Source organism: Benincasa hispida, chromosome 9 (assembly GCF_009727055.1).
Source record: "Benincasa hispida cultivar B227 chromosome 9, ASM972705v1, whole genome shotgun sequence".
Classification (NCBI taxonomy): Eukaryota; Viridiplantae; Streptophyta; class Magnoliopsida; order Cucurbitales; family Cucurbitaceae; genus Benincasa; species Benincasa hispida.
The window spans coordinates 91,052,055-91,077,059 of NC_052357.1; the positions used below are offsets into that span (position 1 = coordinate 91,052,055).

Here is a 25,005-nt window from a genome sequence, read left to right on the forward strand (position 1 = left end):
CAGGCACAACATAAGAATCTCATGGTTCAAACTAATGGAAGAGACCGTAGAATATGCTGACACATTTCCTGCACCCACTTACTATGAACTACTTCCCCTATTCACCTTGTTATTGACTCATGTTAACACTTTTTGAATGGAGTAGTTGCAATAAAAGCGACATGAAGCTGAGCATGGATCTCACTGTGTGAACTTTTAGGGATGCGAGAGCAAATGATATATCATATATATTATTAATCTCCCACTGAAGTGTTCTAATTGTTTTGGTACATTCTTTTAATTAGGTAGATTCTGGCTAAAAAACAATCTTAAGTCTAGGTCATTTATCCAAGTATAACGATTATATTTGAATTTTAACCTACGATGTCTAAGTGATAAAACCATTTTATTACCTCACACTGTTCACGCTTGATTATAAAATCGGGTTAACAATGTTTAATAATTGGGCTATAATCCCCAAGTTACATGTGTTCCGTAAACCGTCAACTTAAGTACCTTCGACCTTAAACAGGATTATAGATCAATTTGAGTTTGTTACCAAAGTTTTACAAGATAACGATCTATTTTAACTATTAAACCAAGTTGTTGTTATTAATCGTAAGTGAGCATACTGCTTTTCTTTATTATAGATTTTAAATATCTAATCCATTTTATAACTCTTTATAAAACTATAGACATGCTATAACATACATCAAGCATTCCATACTTTAATATAATAATTATATTAAACTTATGAAACCCGATATCATGAATACTACATATTATAACTATTTATAACATACTTTTAATACATGAAACATGCTTTTCTATGGTGGGATTTTAAAATATGCATGGCATACAATATGTACGTACAAGATTTAATTTAATTATAACATACATCGCATACATAAATAATTAAACATACACTAATATGGACCCTTTTTGGCATCCTAAGCAAGCAAATAAGCTAATTACTACAATAATAACCCAAAACAGCTTCAAAACACTTTTGGACCACTCGAACCAGACATCCAAAACTCTAAAAAGTGCTGGACGGACCAAGACTGTTTGAATCGGACCTTCAACCAGTCAAACTCATTGAACCAGACCACTCCTTCAAACCGGCTCCTCGCGCATGTGCATTCTAGGCTGAGATGAGCAGCGTTGTAATGCTGCCTAGCAGTAGCATTATCTTTGAAAAAACTACAACTAACCTGTCTTGCTTCTTGCTTCTTTCTTCAATTACAACCTAATTACAACTCTATTGATCTAACAAAATTGTAGACTTTTCATCACACATTAAGGCCCATAAACAAAGAGCCAATTACAACAATTACAACATAATTAAAGAATAATCTAATACCAAAACTGAAAAAACACCATATCAGTAGACATTTCATGCAACTTATGAAATTCACCCACCATGCTCGAGTTAACGTTAATTGAGTGCTTAAAATCATGCTCTAATACCAAATGATAGAGTAAACATGCATAACATAGAAGAAAACAGAATCATTAAGCACTCTAATACCATTAATTTGAGTAACAAGCATGCAAGTTCACAGTTTTGTCATTAGGGTTTTAAGTTGAATACCTTTGATGATTTCCACAAATTCCTTGCTTTCTCCACAGAATTCTCCTTCAAACTTTGTATTAGACCTCCAAAAAATAATTCTTTACTAATCTCAAGCCTTGGATTGAATGGTGGAGCTCCAATCGAGAGGGAATTTGGATTGGATTGGAAGGTTAGACAGAAAACTAAGTTCTCTGCAAAAAAAATTCAGAATTTCCTTTGCATGCCTCAAGTTCAAATGAATTCTGAGGTATTTAATCAAATTAAACATGCAAAATCAATTAATTAACTATTTGACATTTCAAATATCACTAAAAAAGTGAGCTAGGTCTTCATTTTCGGAAAAATTCACAATGGATTGAAAACAATTTTTCAATTTTTTCAATTTTAATTTCATTCAATTTAATTTACAAACAAAATTAAATAAAATAAAATCTAAGTTTAACTTCTGAATTCAAATTTTAAAATTTGAAATTGATTTAATTAATTAAACAAATTTAATTAATTAAATAATAATAGTTTAATATCAAATATTAAATTGATAAAAACACCTAATTCAAACATGAATCCCTATTCATGTAATTAAAATTTTAAATCATTATTTAAATATATCGAACTCTCCAAATATGTTTAATTTCAATAAATTTAAATGTTAATTATATGGAATATAATTATCCAAACCCTAATTTGAATTTGAACATTTCAAATTCCCTCAATATTCTAATCTAAAGTTTAATCCTTTTACGAGTTAATAAAGGGACCTAATGGATTAATCAATATTCATTAACTACTGAGAGATACCAATATAGCTCAGTAGTTGTACTCTCCTCGTTATAGATATATTTTTGTCCACTTGATTTAACCATAATCAGTAAATCAATCCTTCACAGGTCTCTTATTTATAGCTAGGTAAAAATTACCATTTTATCCTTGTTCTTTAAGTCTCCACTGATCCTCTATTGAACAATTGGTTTATGGTCCAACCAATAAATCAAATCTCCCTCTTTCATGAGCGAGTGGGCCCTCTTTGTTTAAGACCAGGAGTTAGTATTTAAGAGAGCAACCTATCTGCTAACCCTAAGATGGGTAGGAGTGAATTCTTTCTTGTAGGACTATGTCCACAGTTATATATCTAGTCTTACCCCTAAAATGGGAAGCTTATTGAGCGGTGATGTTGAACCACTCTCACTTATGCAAATTAAAGAATAATCTCGAATAAACAAGAGTTTATAGTTAGCTCAGGATTAAGATCGAGTTACCTTAGGTCATCAATTTGAAATAGTAAGCTTTAACAGTAAACGGTTGTTATAAAGAAAAGTGACTATTTCATGGCCCAGTCTTATACAAACGTCTTTTGCATAGAATGCGTCCACTCGTATATCTCCATATGAGCGATTTTAGGATCACATCGTTTGTATCAATATACAAAGTGAGCCGCATCCATAGTGTCCCCAGGATAAGGTACCCAACCTCATCCATATACTTATAGACCTTTTTGGCTATATACTAAAACTTGATCCTCTTTTATATCTCTACATAAAGTTTAAATATTAATGTTATAGTCATGGGTTCGTTTATTGGATTTTATAAAAGAATAAAATTCAATAACATCTTTATTGATAAATACTTCAACAACAACTTTATTGTGAATAGAATATGTTTAATGTTTATAAACTCCGAGTTTTAGGACATACCCAACAACTATGGATATGACCCACATTGTTTTTGAATCAAACGCAATGATCCAACCCATACATGTAGGCGAAATGCGAGTAAGGGTATCCTATGCAATGAGTTTACATAAGACCGAACCATGAAATAGTAACCACTAGATGTAACACCGTTGACTAATTAAGTTTCTGTTTTAATAGGATGACTTAGGCAACTTAGTCTTAATCCTAAGTCTATTATGATTTTTTGTTCACGAAGGATTTTCCTTTGATTTGTATGGACGAGAGTGGTCAATTCGCCGACTTAATAAACCTATCATTTTGGGGACAAGACCATGTGAGGAATTGGGAACATAATAATACAAGATGGATTTTACTCCTTCCCGATTTTAGGAAAAGTAGATGAGTGTTCCCTTAAGTGGTGTCTCCGGAACTTGAACAATGGGCCTTACCCTATCATTGGCCCGAAAAGGGTTTCTGTTTAATGGTTGGACCATAAATAGGTTGTTTAGATGAGCATTAGTACTTAAGAATACATAGATGACCTAAGAGTAAAACGACAATTTGACCCAACTGGTATTACAAACACTCGTGAAGGACTAGTTGGCTATTATTGATCTATATCCATGGATACAGAAATACATTTGTAGTGAAAATAGAGAACCTATGGGTCTTTAATGGAGTGTACCCACAGTTAATGAATATTGGTTAATTTGGTTAATGAGTTTGGTCAATTAATCTCATATCGTTGTAGCTTCTGATCTGTAGGTCCATGAGGTCCCCTTCTTAGCTCATAAAGGGAATTAAGGTAACTATGTCTTGAATAGAGTTTGAAATGTTCAAATTCACTTAGGGAAATAATATAATGTATAATGATACGTTATAATATAAAGTTTATTTTTTAATTAAATTTTATAAATTTAATTTTGGATATGATCCAAAATAAACTTATGGGAGAATTAAATATTTGAAGGAGTTCAAATATTAATTTAATATGAATTGGATTCCTATTAAAACTATAGGTTAAAATTAATATGTATTAAATGCACATTAAAACTATAGCTTATGAGAGAAAGACATTTGGATATGATTCAAATATAGGCTAAGTTAAATATTTGATATTTAGTTTGGTAATTATTTGATTGAAAAATTAAATAATTATTTAATTTAATTAATTGAATTAAAATTATAGGTCATGTGAGAGATGTTTCATTTAAATATGATTTAAATGAAAGTATTAATTAAATAAGATTTAATTAATTATTAATTATTAAATTAATTAATTTATGTAGTTAAAATTAATTTATTAATTTTAATTAAAAGTTAACTTCCACGTAGGGAGTTCACAGACTCCCACGTTTCACTCTCTCTCCTTTGATAAAACACCCGTAAGACGTATGCAGGAAAAGATTAATGCACCCAGAAGTGTTCTGTACACAAAATTCTCTCCCTCTCTAAATTTATTCCTGCTTTTCCAATTAATTATTGGTCTCTACAAACCAATCCTCAAGGTTTCTCAGATGATATAGGAAGGTTACACTTTTGGTAGTGTTCGTGGAATTCCAACGTATTGGAGAATTAGATTTTCGATCCTACAAACGTAAGTTTCTTTCCCTTTTCTCTGTATTTTTTAAAGCATATTTAACATAGGGTTAATTTTACAGTAATCTGTTTGTTTTTTATCTCTGTAATGTTTATGGCTTTTTCCAATGTATAGGTATTTCATGTTTTCTCAATTAATTTCGAGTTTGGTCTTGTATTCTTCAACTATATTAGAGTTTTCATCCCTATAAGAGATATCATGACCAGCTCAATGAATTGTACACCGCCATAGCCCCTATCACCATTTTAGTGTGTTGACAAAAAAAAATGAATAGTCTAATAAATAAGAAAATAAAATAAGCACATAAAAACATAATGGGAAGCACATTTGTATATTGGTTACCTTTATCATCGTTGGTCACTATTTATATTGCTTGACAAGGGCTTAGTGCACGTTCTGCTATTGTGTCCCGAATTTCCACACCCCATGCATCTTTAGGCCCCTTGTTCTCTAGTAGATGGAATTCGATTAACACACGACAAACCAGCAATGGAGGTTGTTTTTGGTGGTCGTATAATGAAATACACGTATCCTGATGGTCTCCTCCACTCTGAAGAATGTCCAGTGGGGAAGATGGGTTCTGCAAACACAAAGATAAGGGAGTTCACACTATAAGATTGGCTGAAAAACGTGTGCGGGTTAATGTTCCCAGACCTTATAGCAACTATTGTATGTGAGCATGGAATCTCCATGAAGTCGAACTTTTTACATGTGCATTGATGACTGTTTATGTTGACAATACCATCCAAGTGATCGTCCTTTACGATGAATGTATGATAGTCAATTGGACTTATCCGGTACCATCTACCCATCTCAAAATCTTCTGCCATTTGCTTTTCAATGTTGTCTAAATATAATGGCGTACAGAATGACCATTAGTTTTGTTGGTCGAAAGGCCATTCCTTGAGTTTTTATTGACCATTAGTTTTGTTGGTCGAAAGACCATTCCTTGAGTTTTTCTCTAATAAATTCAAACAAAGGTATTATTGGTAGCAGTTTTGCCTCTACTGTAAGTGAATTGAAGCACTCTGCACCGTTGCTTGTCATGTTGTCCTACCGTCTTGTAGTTTGGTGGACTCGAGTCTATTGCTCTAACCCGACACTCTCCAAGTATTGTGTCACGACACCATTTTTGAAACCACGCAGTTCTTCCAAATATCTATTGAATTCATACTCCCTATACACTCTCGCTACATCATTGAAAACCTTCAGTATCACACTATCCTTCGCTATGTTTTTTTTCAAGTGGTAAGTGCACAATGCGTGGAACGTATTTGGAAATACTCGGGCTACTGCGTTCGTTATTCCTTTGTGGTGGTAAAAAACGATGACCATGTTTAGGTCCTCCCCTATGCAACTTTTAAGGTGTTGCATAAAATATGACCATCAAGAATCAGACTTCTTGTCGACTATCCCATACACAAGTGGGTATAGTTGGTTATTACTGTCGAAACAAATAGGCACCAACATGACATATTTGTATTTGCCTTTCAATGTTGATCCATTTGAAGGAATTGAATTCCCCATCGAAAGCACTTGAATGCTTGTGCCAATGAAATTCGTTTTGGAAACTTGAAAAATAGAGAAAATACATAGAAAATGTGCAAGATAGATATTAATTCTACAACATGCTATTAAGAAATGAGAAGAATATCTCTTGAAGACCGCCTTCAACAAAATCCTTCTCCTTGCGTCGATCTCATGAACAGACACAAACTCAAGACTTCTTCCAATTCCTACAAACAGCCAGAACACGAAGTGAGACACAAACTCAATGATGGTAGGATCCTTATTTGGAAGGGAGAAAAATTTTATAGAGAACTTAAAGAAAAAGATAAAGTTTTCTTAATGGGAGAGTGTGAAAAAATTGGATGGAGGATGAGTTACAACTCCCCTTCAACAATATGTTTTGGGAGTAATTCTTAATATTTAATATGTGTGTGTCTGCGTGTATTAGATCAAATTTAATATATAATTTAACAAATATTAATTAATTAATAATTAGTTATTTAATTAATTATCATATATTTAATTTAATTTTAATCATATTCAAATAATATCCTCTCACATAACCTATAGTTTTAATATGAATCTCATTCTTATTAATTTTAACCTACAAATTTATATGAATCTCATTCATATAAATAATATTTGAATCTTATTCAAATATTTACTTTTCTGATATAACATATAGTTTTAATACGAATCTCATTCAGTTTTTATGAATCTCATTCATTTAAATGACATTTAAATCTTATTCAAATATTTATATCTCTCATAAAATAAAGTATACTTTTAAATCTCATTCAAAATTAATTTTATATCATAATGTATCTATATACATTTTATAATTGTATCTCATAGAGGTGTGCACGGTTCAGTCCGATTTTGGCCAAAACCAATGATCGAACTGAGGTGCTCAGTTTATAACAAAGAAGAGCCGTGAAAAACCGGCATCCATTGGTTTCAGTTTTTGAACCAAACCAACCTGATCCAATTCAGATCAGTTTGGTTCGATTTTTAACCAATTTTTTAATACTTCTCCTCTGGCTACTTATTCTATCCCATCTAACTTCACTGCTTCTTTTTTCTTTTTGTCTCAAATACAATCATCTAACTTCTAAATCCTGAAATCCAATACAGATCCAAATCCAGTACTTAAAAGTTTTTTTTTAAAAAAAAAAAAAAAAAAAAAAAAAAAAACCTTTTGTTTGAGTGGACTGAACTCGATCTCCAGTGGCGAAATGGAGCTTCGAAATTCGAAGGAAACACGGATGGTTGTGGCTGAGCGGTGAAGTTGAAGGTCTGGCTGTGGAGGTGTAAAGTGAAAATGAAGGCTTTCCGTAAAAAAGAGAAGATGGAGATTAAGAAAAGGTGAACGTTTGGTCGTGGAGTGGAGACTACGAGAGAAGAAGAGAGGCGTCGAGCAGTTGAAGATGAAAAGCAGCGCACGTCTCTCTTTTTTTTAGGGTTTCTTTTTGTTTTCAAATTATTTAAGGAGAAACAAAAGTCTTGGGTTGGACCGTAAGTTGAACTAGGAGAGTTTTTGGGTCGAAGATTGTTGGGATTTGTGCTCTAAGTCTTGTAATTTATTAGTTGATTAGTGTCATTATTAACTACGCAATATTAATTTATCCATTAATCGAAAAAATTCAAAGTTATCATATGTAGTATTGAATATGTAGTTGACATACAAGGTCGTTCAAGAGATAACCTAAAAGGTCTTTAGTATATGGATAAGGTTGGGTGCCTTATCTGGACGTAGTGGACACGACCCACTTTGTAATAGTTACAAATGGTTGGTTTGATCCAAACCATTCATATGGAGATATGTGAGTGGGGTATCATATACAAAAGGTTTGTATAAGATCGGACTGCGAGATATTTAATCTCTCTTTGTAAATTCATTAATTGATGAGATTAATATTTTATATGATGATCATGTGCGACTCGATCTTAATCTTAAATGATTTATGAACTTCTGTTTGTGAGGTTGGTTATTTGATTTGCATGGATGAGAGTGGCCCAAAGTTGCTGATTTAATAAGCCTACCATTTTGGGACTTGACGAAATGGGGAGCTAAGAACATAACTTCACAAGATGGAATTCGCTCTTTCCCGCATAGGATAAGTAGATGAATAGTTCCTTAAGTGTTGATTTCGGATCTTGAGCAAGAGTCGCACCTTCTCACTGGCCCAAGAGGGACTTAGTTTATGGTTGGATCATAAACAAATTGTGCACTAGAGGAATCGGTGATATTTGAGAAAAAGTTATAATTACAAGGGTGAAATGAATATGTGACTCATCTGTAATTATGAACAACCGATGAAGGATTGGCTTGCTTATATTGATTATATCCATGGACACAACTTATTCTACAATGCATAAGAGTTCAACTAGAGTTTATAGTGGTCTGCTTTGTAGTTAATGAATGAAGGTTAATTTAATTAATGAGTTTAACTCATTAATCTTGTATCATTGGAGCTTATAATCGGTAGGTTAATAAGGTCCCCTTGCTAGCTCACCATAGACCAACAAGGATCAACTACGTTGAAAGAAATTTTGAAATGTTCAAATTTACAAGGAAAAATATTAATTGTATCAGATACAATTAATTACACGAATTATTATAAAGTTTATTTGAATAAGATACAATAACTTTATAATGTGGAGAATTATTTTATTTGAATGTGATTCAAATAATTAATCAATTATTTAGACGAGATCCATAAAAATAAATAAATTATTTACTTTGAATATGATTCAAATTAAAGAGATAATGGGATCATTAATTTGAATAAGATTCAAACAATTAATTATTTATTTGGATGGATACCATTCAAATAAGTTATTTTATTTAAATAAAAATTGAATTAGATAATTAGAGGGAGAATTAATTAATTAATTTGAATTGGATTCAAATAATTGATTATTTAATTTGGATGAAATTCAAATTAAAGATTAGGTAGAAGATAAACATTTAAATATTTTAAACATATTATTTGGGTAGATATTTATTAATATTTGATATTTTTAAATATTTAATTTTAAATCTATGCAAAAAGGTTGTCCCAAAAGGATTATGAGTAACCTATAAATAAAGCTCTTGGGAGCCCTCATAGAACACACTAATTGTTGGGTTTTATGCTCTATAACTCGTAGATAGTAAATGTAAATATTGACCATCATCAATAAAAAGTTATCGGTGTTGTTTCAATAAGTGTTATTGATTGTGTTGTATTTATTTTGTCTTGATAACTCTAAATACAAAAAACTAACATCCTAGTTTGTCTTATAAATAAATGTTTAAGATACGATCTAAAGGGTCTATAGTATGGGGATAAGGCTAGGTACCTTATCCTGATGACATTATGGATATGACTCACTTTGCATTGAATACAAATGTGATAATCCAATGCGTTCGTGTAGGTGACATGCAAGTAGGGTATCCTATGCAATGAGTTTGCATAAAACCGGATCGTGAAATAGTAACCACTAGATGTAACACCGTTGACTAGTTAGGTTTTTATTTCAATAGGATGACTTAGGCAACTTAGTCTTAATCTTGAGTGTATTATAAACTTCTGTTCACGAGGGATTGTCCTTTGTTTTGTATGGGTGGGAGTGGTCAGGTCGCCACTCGATAAGCCTATCATTTTGGGGACAAGAGAAAGGAGGAGTTGGAAACATAATGATACAAGATGGATTTAACTCTTTTCCGACTTTAGGGTAAGTAGATAAATGTCCCTTAAATTGTGTCTTTGGGACTTAAAAAAATGGTCTTATCCTCTCATTGGCCCGAGAGAGGTTTTTGTTTAATGGTTAGACCATAACAGGTTGTTCATTGGAAGAGCAATGGTACTTAAGATACAGAGGTAACCCATGGGTAAAATGGTAGTTTAATCCAATTGATGTTGCAAACAATCGTGAATGACTAACTTTCTGTCATTGGTCTATATCCGTGGACATATAAATATATCTGCAATGAGAAGAATGCAGTTGTGGGTCTTTGGTGGAGTGTAGCCACAGTTAACGAATATTGATTAATTTGGTTAATAAGTTTAGCCAATTAATCTCAAATCGTTAGAGCTTCTAATCTGTAAGTCCATGAGTTTCCCTTTATAGCTCATAAAGGGAATTGATGTAACTATATCTTGAATTTGAAATGTGCAAATTCACTTAGGAAAATGATATAATCTATAATGATACATTATAATATAAAATTTATATTTTAATTAAACTTTATAATATAAATTTAATTTTTGATATGATTTAAAATTAATTTTTAGGAGAATTAAATATTTGAATGAGTCAAATATTAATATGAATTAGATTCATATTAAACCTATAGATTAAAAATTAATATGTATTTGATGCACATTAAAACTGTAAGTTGTGAGAGAAATACAATTGAATATGATTCAAATGTAGACTAAATTAAATATTTGATATTTAATTTGCTAGCTATTTAATTGGAGAAATAAATTATTATTAAATTTAATTTAATTAAATCAATTGAATTAAAATACAGGTTATGTGTGAGATGTTTCATTTAGATATGATTTAAATGAAATCATTAATTCGATCAGATTTAGTTAATTATTAATTTTAATTAATTAAATTAATTAAATAGATAACTTCCACATAGGGTAGTTATCTAAAACGTGGGTAATCCCACGTTTCGCTCTCTTGATCAAAAGACACTGTATTTTTTATCTGTAAAACATACAACATACAGAATATTAAATTGATTCCATAAACCAATTTTACCTCAAATTCTTCTCTCTCAAATTCTCCTGCTCCAATCCTAATTAGAATTGGTTCCCACAAACCAATTTTACCTCAAGAATTTTCAAAGAATAGGAATGTACTCTCTTGATGGTATTCGTGAAATCCCAATTGGTGAATTGGGTTTTCATTTGGTTCTACAAAGGTAAAGTTTTAATTTTTTTTGTTTAAAGAAAAAATTAAATTGCATGCTTAACCTAGGATAATTTTGTACTAAGTTGTATTTTTGTTAATCTCTGTAAATTTTCTGGATTTTCCATTGTAGGGGTATTTCAAAAATCCTAAATAAACAATATTTTGAAACCCTCCCTTTAGAAATTCTCCCAATTTTCTTAGAAAAGTTATGAGAAAATTCTTGTTATGAGAAAATTCTTCTTCTATATTTCCTCTATTCTTTCAAGAAGTGCTTCCCATGAGCCGGATTCTTGCTAGAGTCATAGCAACGAAGATCTCGTGGAATTAGAAGAATTCAAGAAGAAGACTACCAGTTTCAAGAGGAGATTTTACAAAGATATGTTGCTTAACATTTTTCATGTTTATTTGTTTTTTTAACTGTTTAAACAAATCAAATAAAGCGATCACACGCTCTCGCCAGGATTCAATTCTCTTCAATTGGTATCAGGGCCAATCTTTAAATATTTATTTGAATTAAAAACAAAAAATGGTGGGTTGCTCTTAAAATAAATATATGAGATGTACGTATTTCTAAATGCAGTTTGCAAAATTGATTGTTTATTCATATTTGAGCATTAAATTTTAAAGCTTTGATTAAATCAATTGTAAAATCCGTAAGGGTTAGGTTTTTCTTGTATATTTTTCATTTATTTTGATGAAAAAAGTAGTGAAGTTTGAAAGATCATGTATTTTTTCAAATTAAAGAAATCTAGAAAATCTGGAAAATTGCAAAATCGGAAATTCTGCTATTGTTTGTCATGGTTTGTGCGTCATTAAATCTTCCGGAAAATTTGCAACAGAACTTCATCTAAAGTACGTCATTGAAGCTACCACGGCAGAAGATTCAATAGGTCAAATTTAGGTTGTTTCAAACCCTAAATTTTAATAGCCAATAGCCAATAGCCAAATATGAAATTGAAGACCAAGATATGTCTTGAAATTCAAATAATCGTAGTTTTGAGTTTTATCTTTAATTTCTAAAATATGTTCAATATGCCAACCAATTTTGCTATTTTAATTTAACTACGTATGACGTATATGATCTAAATTAAATTTCAAATTTTGTATAAGATATGTCATTTAGATTAAAATCTCATCATGTATACTATACATTTTATTTAAATTTAAATGTATATTTAAATTATTAATATAACTAATTAAATGCATGTAAAGATTCTCTTTTATTTAAATATAAGTGTTATATTTAAATTATTGTAGAGATTCATGTAGAGATTATTCTTTAATTAAAATATAAGAGTTATATTAGATAATTAATGAAGAATTAAGTAAAATGGCAGGTTTAAATAAAGACAATTTTAGTTTAATTTTATATTATCTTTATAATTTTTTAATGAGATTACAAATAGTGCATGTCTTTCTAATAGAATTAGGATCCACCTATTCGACGATGCATTGACGCTTCTGATGTTATCTTGCAGTTGGCATTAGGATCTCAAGAGCAAAAGGAATGAATCTAGTGGAAGATATTGTCGATAAATAGAAGCACGTCTTGTTCATTAACATCTCAGAAATATTCCGCCATAGTTAGGGTAGTTAAACCCACTCTCATACGAGCTCCCGGCGGTTCATGATCTTGATTTATATTTATAATTTTTCATGAGATTAGAAATATTACATGCCTCATCAGATTAAGATATTACTTGAACAAAAATAAAATTATATTCAAATTTTTAAACAGCTTAAAACTTTGATTTTCTTTATTAAAATTCCAATGAAATTAGAATAAAATAAATTGCATACTTACCTAATGAGATTAGATTAAAATAGATATTTTAATTTAGTTTTAAATAGTTTAAAATGAGTAAATTAAAATATTTAAATAATAAAAAACTACTTATAAAGGATTCTAACCAAAAAAAGTTTATGTCTGGATTAGGATATTTAAATGGACGGTAACAAAACATGAATATTTAAGCGGACGTAACGAGACACTCCTACCTGAAACGAATTAGTCAAACTTCTATTATATCATAATGTGATTAGTTTATTAATGAGTTTAATAAACTTTGTTGTTTTACATTATGTCAACTATCCAAACATAAGAATTATATTTTATGTGAAACTCATGCTTGACCTCGTGACACTCTGAGAGCATCCCCGATCAACATGAATTAGAGAAAGTGTATGAATCAATATGACAATTTTAGAAGAGATGAATAGGATTTATACTTTTTCCACAATAAGCCCAATTAAGTAAATAAACTTTCAGCTAACAAGTAGTTTAAACAAAAAAAATTCATGCAAATAAACTCAAACCAAAATAGTCAAGGATTAAAACTAACACCTTTACGCACCCAATCTAATTTTAATAAAAAGATCTATAAGATATATAAAGATAAATTCAACCAACCTAAATAAACATTAAGCAATTAATTTTAAAAAAAAAATATTGCAATTAATTTCATACAATAATATATAACAAAAAATTAATTGCAAAAGGAAGTAAAAGAGGAATGGAGAAATTAACACCGAAAATTTTAGGGCTGACAAGAAAAACAACAAATTTCAAAGTTTCATTTTGAAAAATGGCAAAAAAGTTTCAAAATTATAAAAATAGCAAAACAAATTTATATAATAAAAAATACTAATTAGTAAATGACAAAACTACCCTAAAACTACAAATAAAAATAATACCACAAATACATTCTACCTAGACGTTCTAGAACCACAAATACATGGTATCTAAATATTCCAGAAGCAAAATTAAAAATTGGTCCTTTATGCAAGGGAAGATGACGAGCTGCCGATAGGGGTCCTTAGAAACTTATGGATGTATACAACAATGGACTTCCTCTAAGGTGAGAAAGAGCAAAGCAAAGTTGATTTTACCAGGAAAGTTGTTGGCAAATGAATATGCGAATGAATTACAACTTCATAACGATGTGACCATTGGAAGTATGATTGCGTTTGACACCAAATCAGTTGTAGGGAGTCTCATCATCTTCATTCCATGTGACCATAGATCTTGAAAGCCAACTTTAAACCTATCAATCCCGGAATGTCATTGTTGAAAATGATGTTCAAAGTAGAAACAAAAGCAGGTAACATGTGTGCAAGCGAAAAAAGGTCGACAACCTAGTGAGGGTGGTCGTTAAAAGCTATCCAAGGTGATGGAATTCAAGAAAGAATTGTTGAACCAACGAAGACATGAGAATGCAAAGGAGAAAATGAGATTTTGGGGGCGGCTAAGTGAAGAAGATGAAGAAAATGAGATTTAGGATTTTTTGTTATCTTCTTTTAATAAATAATAATAAGAAGAAAATAAGAATACTAATAATAATAATAAACTGAAATATATATATATACACACCCACATGTGTCAAACATTTAAAATTTAATTTTCTTTTTAGGTTCAACAAGCCATTTTTACATGTTTGTATATGAAAAATTGAAAACATCGAAAATATAAAGGAAAGAAAAAGGATCAAATTAATTTGATAACAATATGTATAAAATAATAAAAAAAATGTTTAGATACAATCGAATTTGTAACAAACATATAAAAAAATAAAAAAATTAGTTGGATAAAATCAAATTTGATAATAAAAAATAAATTCAAATATAAATTGGATAGAAAAAACAGTAAGTTTTTGTTTATTTTAATTAAAAAAATGGATAAGTAGTTAGATAAAATCTAAATTGATAATAAAATATAAATTTAAATATAATTCGGGGAGAAGCTTCAATAATTATACGAGATTGGTTTATTTAAGGAAGAGATTGGTTTATTTATATTTTAAATCAAATCCTAATTGTAAAGAAACCACGAGAAAACCTAAATCAATGAAACCTTTGTGTAAGTAACAAGCTATGGCAATGTATAGAACTAATTTTGAAGAAATGATATTTTTTTTCCAAAAATGTTAAAATAATATCAAACATAGCATATACAACTAGAGATTTGAATAGAATATATGGATAAAGAAGATTTAATAATATATGGATATTTCAAATATAAATTTAGTAGAAAATTCTGAATATTTTATTAAGGTGGGATAAATTCAAAAAGTAGTTAAATAGAATCTAAAAAAATAATTAAATATAGAGATTAGGTTAACTATATGAGCAAAATTAGGAAGGCAAAACAATTAGCGATATATGTTTTTTATTTTGGAGTTGCCATAATTCTTATTATGGGACGATTTTACCATTTTTCAAAATAAAACCTCAAATTTCACTATACACTCCAATTCCCCAAAATTTTATAGTGATTTCACACAATTGGCCTACATCCACTTTTCAAACTCCTATTTGGTATTTCCAAGTCTTTGATTTTTTCTACGACTTAGAGTCAAATCGCTACAATGTTCTTTCTCCAAACGCAAGAACAAATTTGATCCTTTCTAGCGTTGAGTATTCCCTTACAACATTTTTGTTATGGATTCAAATGTAACCCCTCTACAATAGATTTAGAAATGATGAGCAAGACGGGAAAAAACCCTCTTAAAGGGTAAAATACAACACAATGATGATATGCCTAATACGATTTATACACGAGACCATATATTACAGGATGATTCCTAAAATCTCGAGGATAATTCACCATCAAAGTGAATACAACATTTGTATTAACTGCAAAAATATTTGAAATCTCAATAGAAAATATAAGAAATTGTGGCATTCGTTGCACATGGTCATGGCCCTACTTCAAAATCCCTGATACATGTCATCTTGCTTATGAAAAAAATTCTTCATGAATCCAAGGCAATTATTTCCCCATGCTGTCCCCTGCATAAAAGCAGATTGTCACCAAATCTACAAGAACATCTGAACTTATTCTGAAAAAGAACCCTTATCTCCTTAACATGGTGTCACCCTCTTGAGGTTGAAAATCTGGAAACCAGCCATTACGAATTTCAAATTTCTAGTAAAGAACATCGCTCACCATTTTAGTTTAAAATTGCCTTCTCTCATAGCTCTGATTTGCATCCATATTGTCACCAAATAAGCCAGAGTTTCTAGAACTTGTCACCAAATCCTGAACTACGACCTGAACCAAAATCTCCAAACCTGCCAGAACGGTTTGAACTACCAAAATCTCCAAACCCACCCGAACGGTTTGAACTACCAAAATCTCCAAACCCACCCGAACGTCCAGAACCAGAACCACCAAAACTTCCCTCATTGTTTGAGTTGCGACCAAATGAACCGAAATTCCCAGAGTTAGGTCCACTATTTCTACCCATAGATCGGCCAAAACCAGAACTTCCATAACCTCCTGAACGACTGAAATTTGGACCTCTTTGGCTGCCAAAACGACCTGAATCACTCATTCGACGATCTCTAAATGCTCCAAAAGTGCCAAATTGACCACCACCACCTCCACTGAACATATCCACATGAGCGCCAGCCTCAACAGTAATCCTTGGAAGCTGATAATCAAGAACAAAGCGATCAGAGTCAACTCCACATCAAGTAATGATATACTCCAACGTGGACTAATATTTACTCCTAGTTCCTGAGATGGGAGGTTACTAGGGAAGTCAATTATCTAATTATGTAGCGCCTACAGTGATTGGTATCCCTGGATTTACTCAACTACGCAGAATATAGGACAGAGATTTCATCCTACCTCCTCCCTATCGTACTTGTCTCATATTCATGACAAATGCCTCTAAATATTCAGAAGATGTTTAGAAAATAAGGGGGGGGGTTGGGTGGGGGCGGTGCATGAGTTGATTTAGATTTTTCAACAAACACAAATATGCATGGAAACCCACCCTTTATAGTTGTCTCTAGGTGTTGCTTGTTAACAGGTGAGATTTCTTTAGTACAAGTAATGAAATATGAGGATTTGAACCTCCGACGTCAAAAGAAAAAGTACAAGCCAATTACCGTTGAACTATGTTCATATATGCTTATCATGTGAGATTAAAACAAGCCATCTCAATTTTAAAGTTAAAAAATTCAGGGATAGGATTTAGAAAATATTTGATAGGCTTGGTTCTTTTATATGTAAGATAATCTTGAAATATGAATCCTCGACTTCTAAAAAATGTATGAAACGGTATCCAGGGAATCCAGGCATCTATGTGGAGGCTGTTACTGGAGCCAGAAACTTACTGTGAGTAAAGGCAGGATAGATATTTTCTTAAGCCTACTCCTTATCCTCAATTCAGATATTAATATTTATATTCTCAGGAGTAAAAATGTAGAAACGTGGATGAAGTTCTAGTTATGTATTTAACAGAATCCCAAGTTGCAAAATTTTGACGCTGAAGAGAGATCCTAACCTCATTAAATCTGCATCCCACTTCACGCTCAATCATTCTTACAGCCCTTGATTGATCCTCTGTGTAAATAAGAATAGCACTACCTCTCTTACCAGCACGACCTGTACGGCCTGATCTATGGACAAATATTTCTGTGTTGTTTGGAAGCTCAAAATGTATTACCTGATTTTAAAAAAAAAAAAAAGGAAGCAGTGAGAAAGAATCCTTACAATGATAATGATTAATCACATACAGACGAAATATACTCCTAACAGCACAAGAGGAAGAGAGATGATAGGGCCTGATACTACTAGTACACTGCTCTAATCTATTTTCAAAGATGGAGTAAGGTCAATTATTGAGAAGAAAGTATTGAATAATTCACCATGCACCCAGAAGCTACATACCAGATAACAAGATAAAATTGAGGAAGAAATATCAAGAAAGATTATCACTTACAAGATCAACATTAGGTATGTCGAGACCCCTTGCTGCAACATCAGTTGCAACTAGAACGTTGAAATGTCCCTCTCTAAAACCAGAAAGAGTTCTTTCTCTCTGACTCTGTGAGATATCTCCATGCAAAGCTTCACATCTGAAGTTCCTTGCCATTGCATAGGCTAATCTATCAGCATCACGTTTAGTTTGAGTGAAAACAATACACTTCCCTCCTTTTGCATGTTCCTAACAAGCAGATAATAAATGGCAACAGCAAAATGAAAGCAAACAGTCAACAACATGAAATAATAGGGCCAGATAAGAAAATATATATAAAAATTAAAACAAAAAACCAAACACGGAAAACAAAAACAAACAAATAGAAAAGTTCTGGGTCCATACTGTTATCAGAGGTCCAATTATTGATGCTTTTCCATACATGTCTGAAACAATTGAAAATAAGCTAATTCCGTCTGCCAATTTCTGATCAGAATCTCCAACCTGAAAATTTGTAAGTTTTGTCAAATCCCATGTATTAATTACATAGAGATGGGCTTTTCCATATTTTTTTCGTTTTTGCCTTTCCATTAGTTTTAAAAAGTTATCCCCTCAAAACCCCATGTACAAATGAAACAAATGTGGAAATAAATCATAACATTCATAATGCAATACATAAATTATTGTGATAAACATTAAATAATGCAAAAGAAAGAATCAACATTGTTTTTTTCCTTTTTATGAAGATGGGTTTTTTTTTTTTTCACTTCCCAGGGTCTTGTGAGAGTAAAACAAAAAAAAAATGCAATGAGCAAACAAGCTCTTAGCTACTAAGTGGGTTCACAAAACCTTTCTGATGGTAGTGCCGTTAACTAAAATGCTTTTTATAAGTACCTTCAACAGAACACTAATCACGTTTGTAAGCGTTTTAAAATCTTTAAATTTTTAATCCTGAAACCAAAACTTCATGAGAAAATTGAAGGGGAATTTTGACTAGCAGGAGAACTTTTCATTATTCAAAAAATCATGTGCAACCCACCTTCAGTTTCTGAGTCTATTAATTGAATGGCTATGCTTTTAAGCGATATAAATAAATTCCAAGAAGCAGAAAATATATTAAATAGCCAACATACTCACAAGATCAATTGTTAATGGATTGGTTAGGTAATTTTGGGATAGTTTTCTGATCCAAGATGGCATTGTTGCAGAGAACATCATACTCTGACGTTTCTGAGGCAACCTCTCCAAGATCTTCTCAACGTCCTCTTGAAAGCCTACTTGAAGCATCTGGTCTGCTTCATCAAGAACAACAAACTTGACTTCTGATAAATTTAGAGAACCCCTATTGAGAAGATCAATCAAGCGACCAGGTGTGCCAACAGCGATATCAACACCATAGTCAAGCTGCCTCATTTGGCGTGAAATTGGTGTCCCCCCATAAACACAGATCATGTCCAGGCTAGGAGCAGCCTCTTCAAACTCCTTTTCAACCTGCCGAGCAAGTTCCCTTGTTGGAGCTAGAACCAGGGCTAACGGGTTCCTTCCTCTTCTGCATAATTTCTAACGAATTAAAATTTAACAGATAACAATCCACACCCTTCCCAGATGAAGAATTCAGTAGAAACTAAAGCACGCTGGAAGGAAATTAAGCAAGATGAAAGCACAAACCCATTCTTCGCATTGAACTGAATGATTTTATCCAAGATGGGAATTCCAAAAGCAAGCGTTTTTCCTGTTCCAGTTCTAGCACGACCAATCATATCACGCCCTTGCATTGCTGGTTCTAGCACGGCCCTCTGAAAAAAGATTGTAGAGGCTAAACGACACATTTTCAGACTCCGATGCAAATGAAAAACGAGTTTCGAAACATAACCAAACGGAACTAATATCAGCCTGAATGGAAACGTGTAAATTGCATTATTCGACTGAAGAATAGGACGATAAGCATATCCCGAAATACAGATATCACGTACAGCCAAAATGTCTCGAAGTAAGGAACATGGCCTATAGCTCTCATAACAAATACGACTCATCCATAAGAAATAAAAGCATAATTTCATTGCGGTAGTTCAATATCCAAGCTGGGGTTAGAGAGAGTGGATTAAAAAAAAAAAAAAAAAAAAAATTGTTGTTCGAAGAAGTGATCAAATTCGTCGAAACTTCTTCTCTACGATTCTATCCATGTCTCTGATCTCATCCAGCAGCAGAAGCTAGGGAAAAAATGTAAGAAATGAGAAACACGGTACCTGAATCGGGAAGAGCTTCGTTATACCCTTTTTCTCCAAAGCAGAGACAATCTCCCGCGCAATCCCAGCTTTGCAATCTCGAGTCCTTCCCACTTCTACTACTGCTACCGTCATCATACTCCTCCACCGCAAACTCCGCCTGGGAAACCAACGACGCCTTGAAATTCAACGGCCCAGACGTCGCATGAAATCCCTTCGATTGAAAACCAAAACCCAGAGGCCTCTCCGTCACCCCAATACTAGATAAATGTCCAAACTCAGCAGCAGGTACAACGCCGCCATTAATAACCACTGGAGACGCTAAGAAGTTCGCGATTGGGGCAAACAAAGTGGAATTGATTCTACCTCTGGAGGCCGCTAAGGCAGCGGATCTCCGTAGAAGAATTGCACTCATCATCGTCCTTAAGCACGAATCAACTAACACAGAGCTGCTCCAAGAGAAATTGTGAATGAAATGAAGATGGCTGATGGCTGATGGGGTTGGCTAGGGTTTAAGAAAATTCGAAGAGCGAATTAGGGCAACAACCGACCTCTATAGATTTTGTTGTCACATTTTTTTATAAGATAAATTGGGGATTTAAAATTAATGGCTTCACAACTATATCAGTTGAACTAGTTCAATTTATCATTAAATTATATATATAATTAAATTTCGTTCGAGACGTCACATTTTTATCAACATTTATATATTTTCAAGGTTTCAATATGGTCATCTAAAATAAACCATCTTTCATTATATTCTAAACAAAAATTTATAAATATGAAATATTCAAGATGAGTAACAATGTACTAAAGTGATCTTAGTGGTCATTAATATAACATTTCTCCCTAAATGCAATCATATTTTTTTTATTAAAAAAAACTATATAATATAATAATGAAACTTTTAACTAATTTACCGATGTTTATTTATTAAAATAACAATGATACTTTTTTAGATTTTCTATCAATGTTTTTAATAAAATATAGACCAACGTTTTTTTTTTTTTTTTGCCACGTCGACATTTTAAATTTTGGTATTATTTTTTATGGACGCAGATCAAGTATGAGATTTGAATCTTTGTCCCAAATATTGTATTCAACAAATATCATATCAATTAAAAAGATAATGATTATATATTTTTTTAATACAATCAATGGGATAAGAACTACATAATTGAGCAAAAACTCGTGTTGACTTGATAATTATATCAATTTAAACTTTTAATTTTTACCTGAATTATTATAGACTCTCTAAAATGTTGTTCCCAAATTATTAATGCATAACTTTCACTTTGTTTAGAAGACTGTTTTAGATGCGATGATTACTACAAAAATCAAATATATCGCAATAGTCTTTTATTAGATATTTTTCATCTTCTCATATTTGTCTTCTTCTTCTTTTTTTTTTATTTCACCCTCTATTGATATTTCTATAATTATCAAATTAATTTTAAGAAATAATAATGTTAAAAACAAAACTATAAAAACTCATTTTGTACCAAATCGACCATTAAGCAAGCACAAAAACTTACAAAGCTCGACTTTTATTTTATTTTATTTTATTTTATTTATTTATTTTAAATAGCTTTAAAGATGATGACATAGTCCAATCTCTTTGCACAAAGTAGAAGCAGACATTATCAAAAGACAATAACATAGTCCCAATTTTTTCAATTAGAGATCGCACCTCCAAGAGAGGTTCCATGGTATGACTCAAAATTAAAGTACTTTTAAGTTTAGGCCAAAATCGTTAAATATTTAAATTTAATTTTCTTCAATGAAATAATTATAACTTTAGTTCTCAAATTTTATTGTTTTATTATTTTACTTTAAGAAATCAACCCAACTAAATTAAATAGGAAATTTAATCCGTCAGTTATTAATCGATGTAAGAAGTTGATAGCTAATATATGTTCCTATCATGAGAATATTTTTTAACTCATATCTTGTTGATATATGTTTTTTTTTTTTTTAATGACTTCATTGGTTAAAAATTTTAATTCATAAAGATTTATCAAATGTCTAAAATCAAAATAGTATAATAAATGTGAAGTTTGAAAATTTTAACACCAAATTTCGAGCGAAAAAGTGCATATACATGCTAACTGTTGTTGAACTATATTCACATTGGGAAAAAAATATCTTTATCATCAACATTGTTGGTTAAACACAACGTCTAATGTAATTTGACAGATGATAATAAAATCGACCCAAACCAATACTTTTTTGTTTTCTCCAAATACAAACCAATGTCCAATTTTATACTAGAAATCAAATCAAACTATTGGATGAATTTGGATTGGTTTAATTTTTCTTTTTTTTCTTTTTTTTTTTTGTCCCACTTCTAAAGCCAATGAATTACTTTGAGAAAAAAAAATGAATGTAATAAAAATAAATAAATTAGATGAGCTAATTCGTTCTCTCTTTTTTTTTAGTTTTTTTACTAATATAATTATTAGCTTTTGATTAATAAATTTGTTTTGCTAATAGTTTTCAGATTAATCTGTTTTCAAGTTATTAGCTTTTATATTTAAATTTCCATGAGTATATATAGAAAATTTTGATTTTGTTCCCGAGTTATTCCAAAACACTATTAAATGGTGGGGAGTTGGGACTACCATGAAAAAACAATAATATGATTTTTGGTACGAATTTGAGAAGAAAAACGAGGCACGGCCGAAATATAAATATCGGAAAAAATATAATATTAAAATAATATATAAATAAAATAAAATAACTAAATAACTAAATTTAGAATAAATAAGAAAAATTATAGAAAATAGAAAAATCCTCCAAAAAGCTCCACTTTCACTAAAATTCATAGAATTTCAACTATTGTATGTATATCTACAAAATCTACAAATGACCACTTATTTATAGAGAATCTTGACAAGTAGAAAGTGGTACACTTGGACACTATGCATGGGTGGTTGAATGACACATGACCAACACATGTGCTAATGAAAAGATGATATTTGGCATTGGACACTAAGCATGACACTAATGTGCGTCTATTATTATTGTTGTAATATGTATAATACTCCTCCTTAGATGCCCATTATATATATGAAATATACCTCATTAAAACCTTACTAGGAAAAAACCTCATGAAAAAAATCCTAGTGAAGGAAAAATAATACATATTTAATATAATTTATACTTTTAAAAGAATATATTTGCTCCCCCCATGAAAGCATCACTTAAGATCTCTGATCGCCACATTCCAATGTTGTGCACCAATTTTTCAAAGGTTATGGTAGGTAATACTTTTGTAAATAAGTCTGTCAGTTTATCTTTCGAACAAATTTGCTGTGCAGTAATGTTGTCATTTTCTTTAAGATCACGAGTGTAAAAAAGCTTCGATGAATATGTTTTGTCAATCTCCTTTAATATATCCTCATTTGATTTGTGATATGTATACTATGTTATTTTCGTATGATATCGTTGGAAGATTTTTACTAGAAGACAAACCATTGTTTCACGAATATGCTGAGTCATTGATCTTAGTCATACACATTCTCGGCTAACCTCGTGAATTGCAATAATTTCAACATACTTTGAGGAAGTAGCTATTATGGTCTGTTTCACCGATCGCCATGATATAGCAATTCCATTACATGTGAACAGATAACCTGATTGAGATATAGCTTTGTGTGGATCAGATAAATATCCATAATCTACATAACTAACTAGATCAAAATTTGATTTATTTGAATAAAACAAACCCATATCAATTGTTCCTCGGAGATAACGAAGTAGCTTAATTTTGTTCCAATGTCTTTTAGTTGGAGAATAACTATATCTTGCTAATAAATTTACTGAAAATGAAATATTTGGTCCTGTATTATTAGCAAAATACATAAGCACACTAATTGCACTAAGATATGGTATTTAAGGACCAATAAGTTCTTCATTATTATCTCGAGGTCGAAATATATATTTATTCACATCTAATGAACAAACTTCTATTGGAATCTTCAATTGATGTATTTTATCCATATAAAATCTTTTCAAAACATCTCATGATGAACAAATATCTCATATTCTAAATGCTCAATTTGCAAGCCAAGGAAAAATTTTGTTTTTCTGAGATCATTCATCTCAAATTCTTTCTTAAGATATTTTATTGCCTTTTAAAACTTTTCAGGAGTTCTAATTATATTTAAATCATCAACATACACAGTTATAATAGCAAATCCTAACAGTGGTTTCTTTATAAAAACACATGGACTGTTAGGATTGGTGTCCTAAATCTCTTGTATTTTCTTAGTTTGTAAACATTGTATAAACAAATTGTTATTAATAAAATAATTGTTATTTTATGAGCATACACTCAATCCAATAAACTAAAATCTTAAGTTATTTTATATAATTTAAACAAGCATACAGAGACATACAGGTAGATCTTATTTAAATAATAACCTAAACGGTTTACAGTAGATGGATAAGGTTGGGTACCTTATCCTAGTGACACTACAGATATGACCCACTTTGTAGATGTTACAAGTATTGTAAAATGCTACAAATGATATGATCTTGATCATTCATGTGAAGACATGTGAGCGAGGGTGTCCTATACAAGGAGTTTGTATAAGAGCGGACCACGAAATGGTTAGCCTCGTTATATAATACCGTTAATAATAGAGACTTACATTTCAACAGGAAGACCATAAGTGACATGACCTAAATCTTGAGTGAGTTATGAACTCCTACTAATGAAAGAAGTCATTTGATTTATATGGGTGAGAGTGGCCAGATTGCCAACTCAATAAGCCTACCATTTTGGGGATTTATCTGATTGGGGAGTTGGGAACACAGCTAC

The 25,005-nt window shown here is 31.2% G+C and overlaps 1 protein-coding gene and 1 long non-coding RNA gene across 2 annotated transcripts; both read right to left on the reverse strand.

The window, feature by feature from the left end:
- Positions 1 to 907: 907 nt before the first annotated feature.
- Positions 908 to 7,910, reverse strand: LOC120086732. The gene is made up of 3 exons (XR_005484302.1): positions 7,530 to 7,910; positions 5,168 to 6,561; positions 908 to 1,746 (listed from the first exon to the last, which is right to left on the reverse strand). It is a non-coding gene; the product is annotated as an uncharacterized LOC120086732 (long non-coding RNA).
- Positions 7,911 to 15,669: 7,759 nt separating this feature from the next.
- LOC120086234 (DEAD-box ATP-dependent RNA helicase 53, mitochondrial-like) lies at positions 15,670 to 20,758 on the reverse strand. Its single transcript, XM_039042780.1, is given in 9 exon segments — positions 15,670 to 16,272; positions 16,274 to 16,680; positions 17,542 to 17,703; positions 17,980 to 18,204; positions 18,361 to 18,459; positions 19,093 to 19,504; positions 19,624 to 19,751; positions 20,202 to 20,274; positions 20,276 to 20,758. Coding segments are annotated over 9 exon segments (1,899 nt in total). The 5' UTR covers positions 20,599 to 20,758; the 3' UTR covers positions 15,670 to 16,202.
- Between the last annotated feature and the right edge of the window lie 4,247 nt (positions 20,759 to 25,005).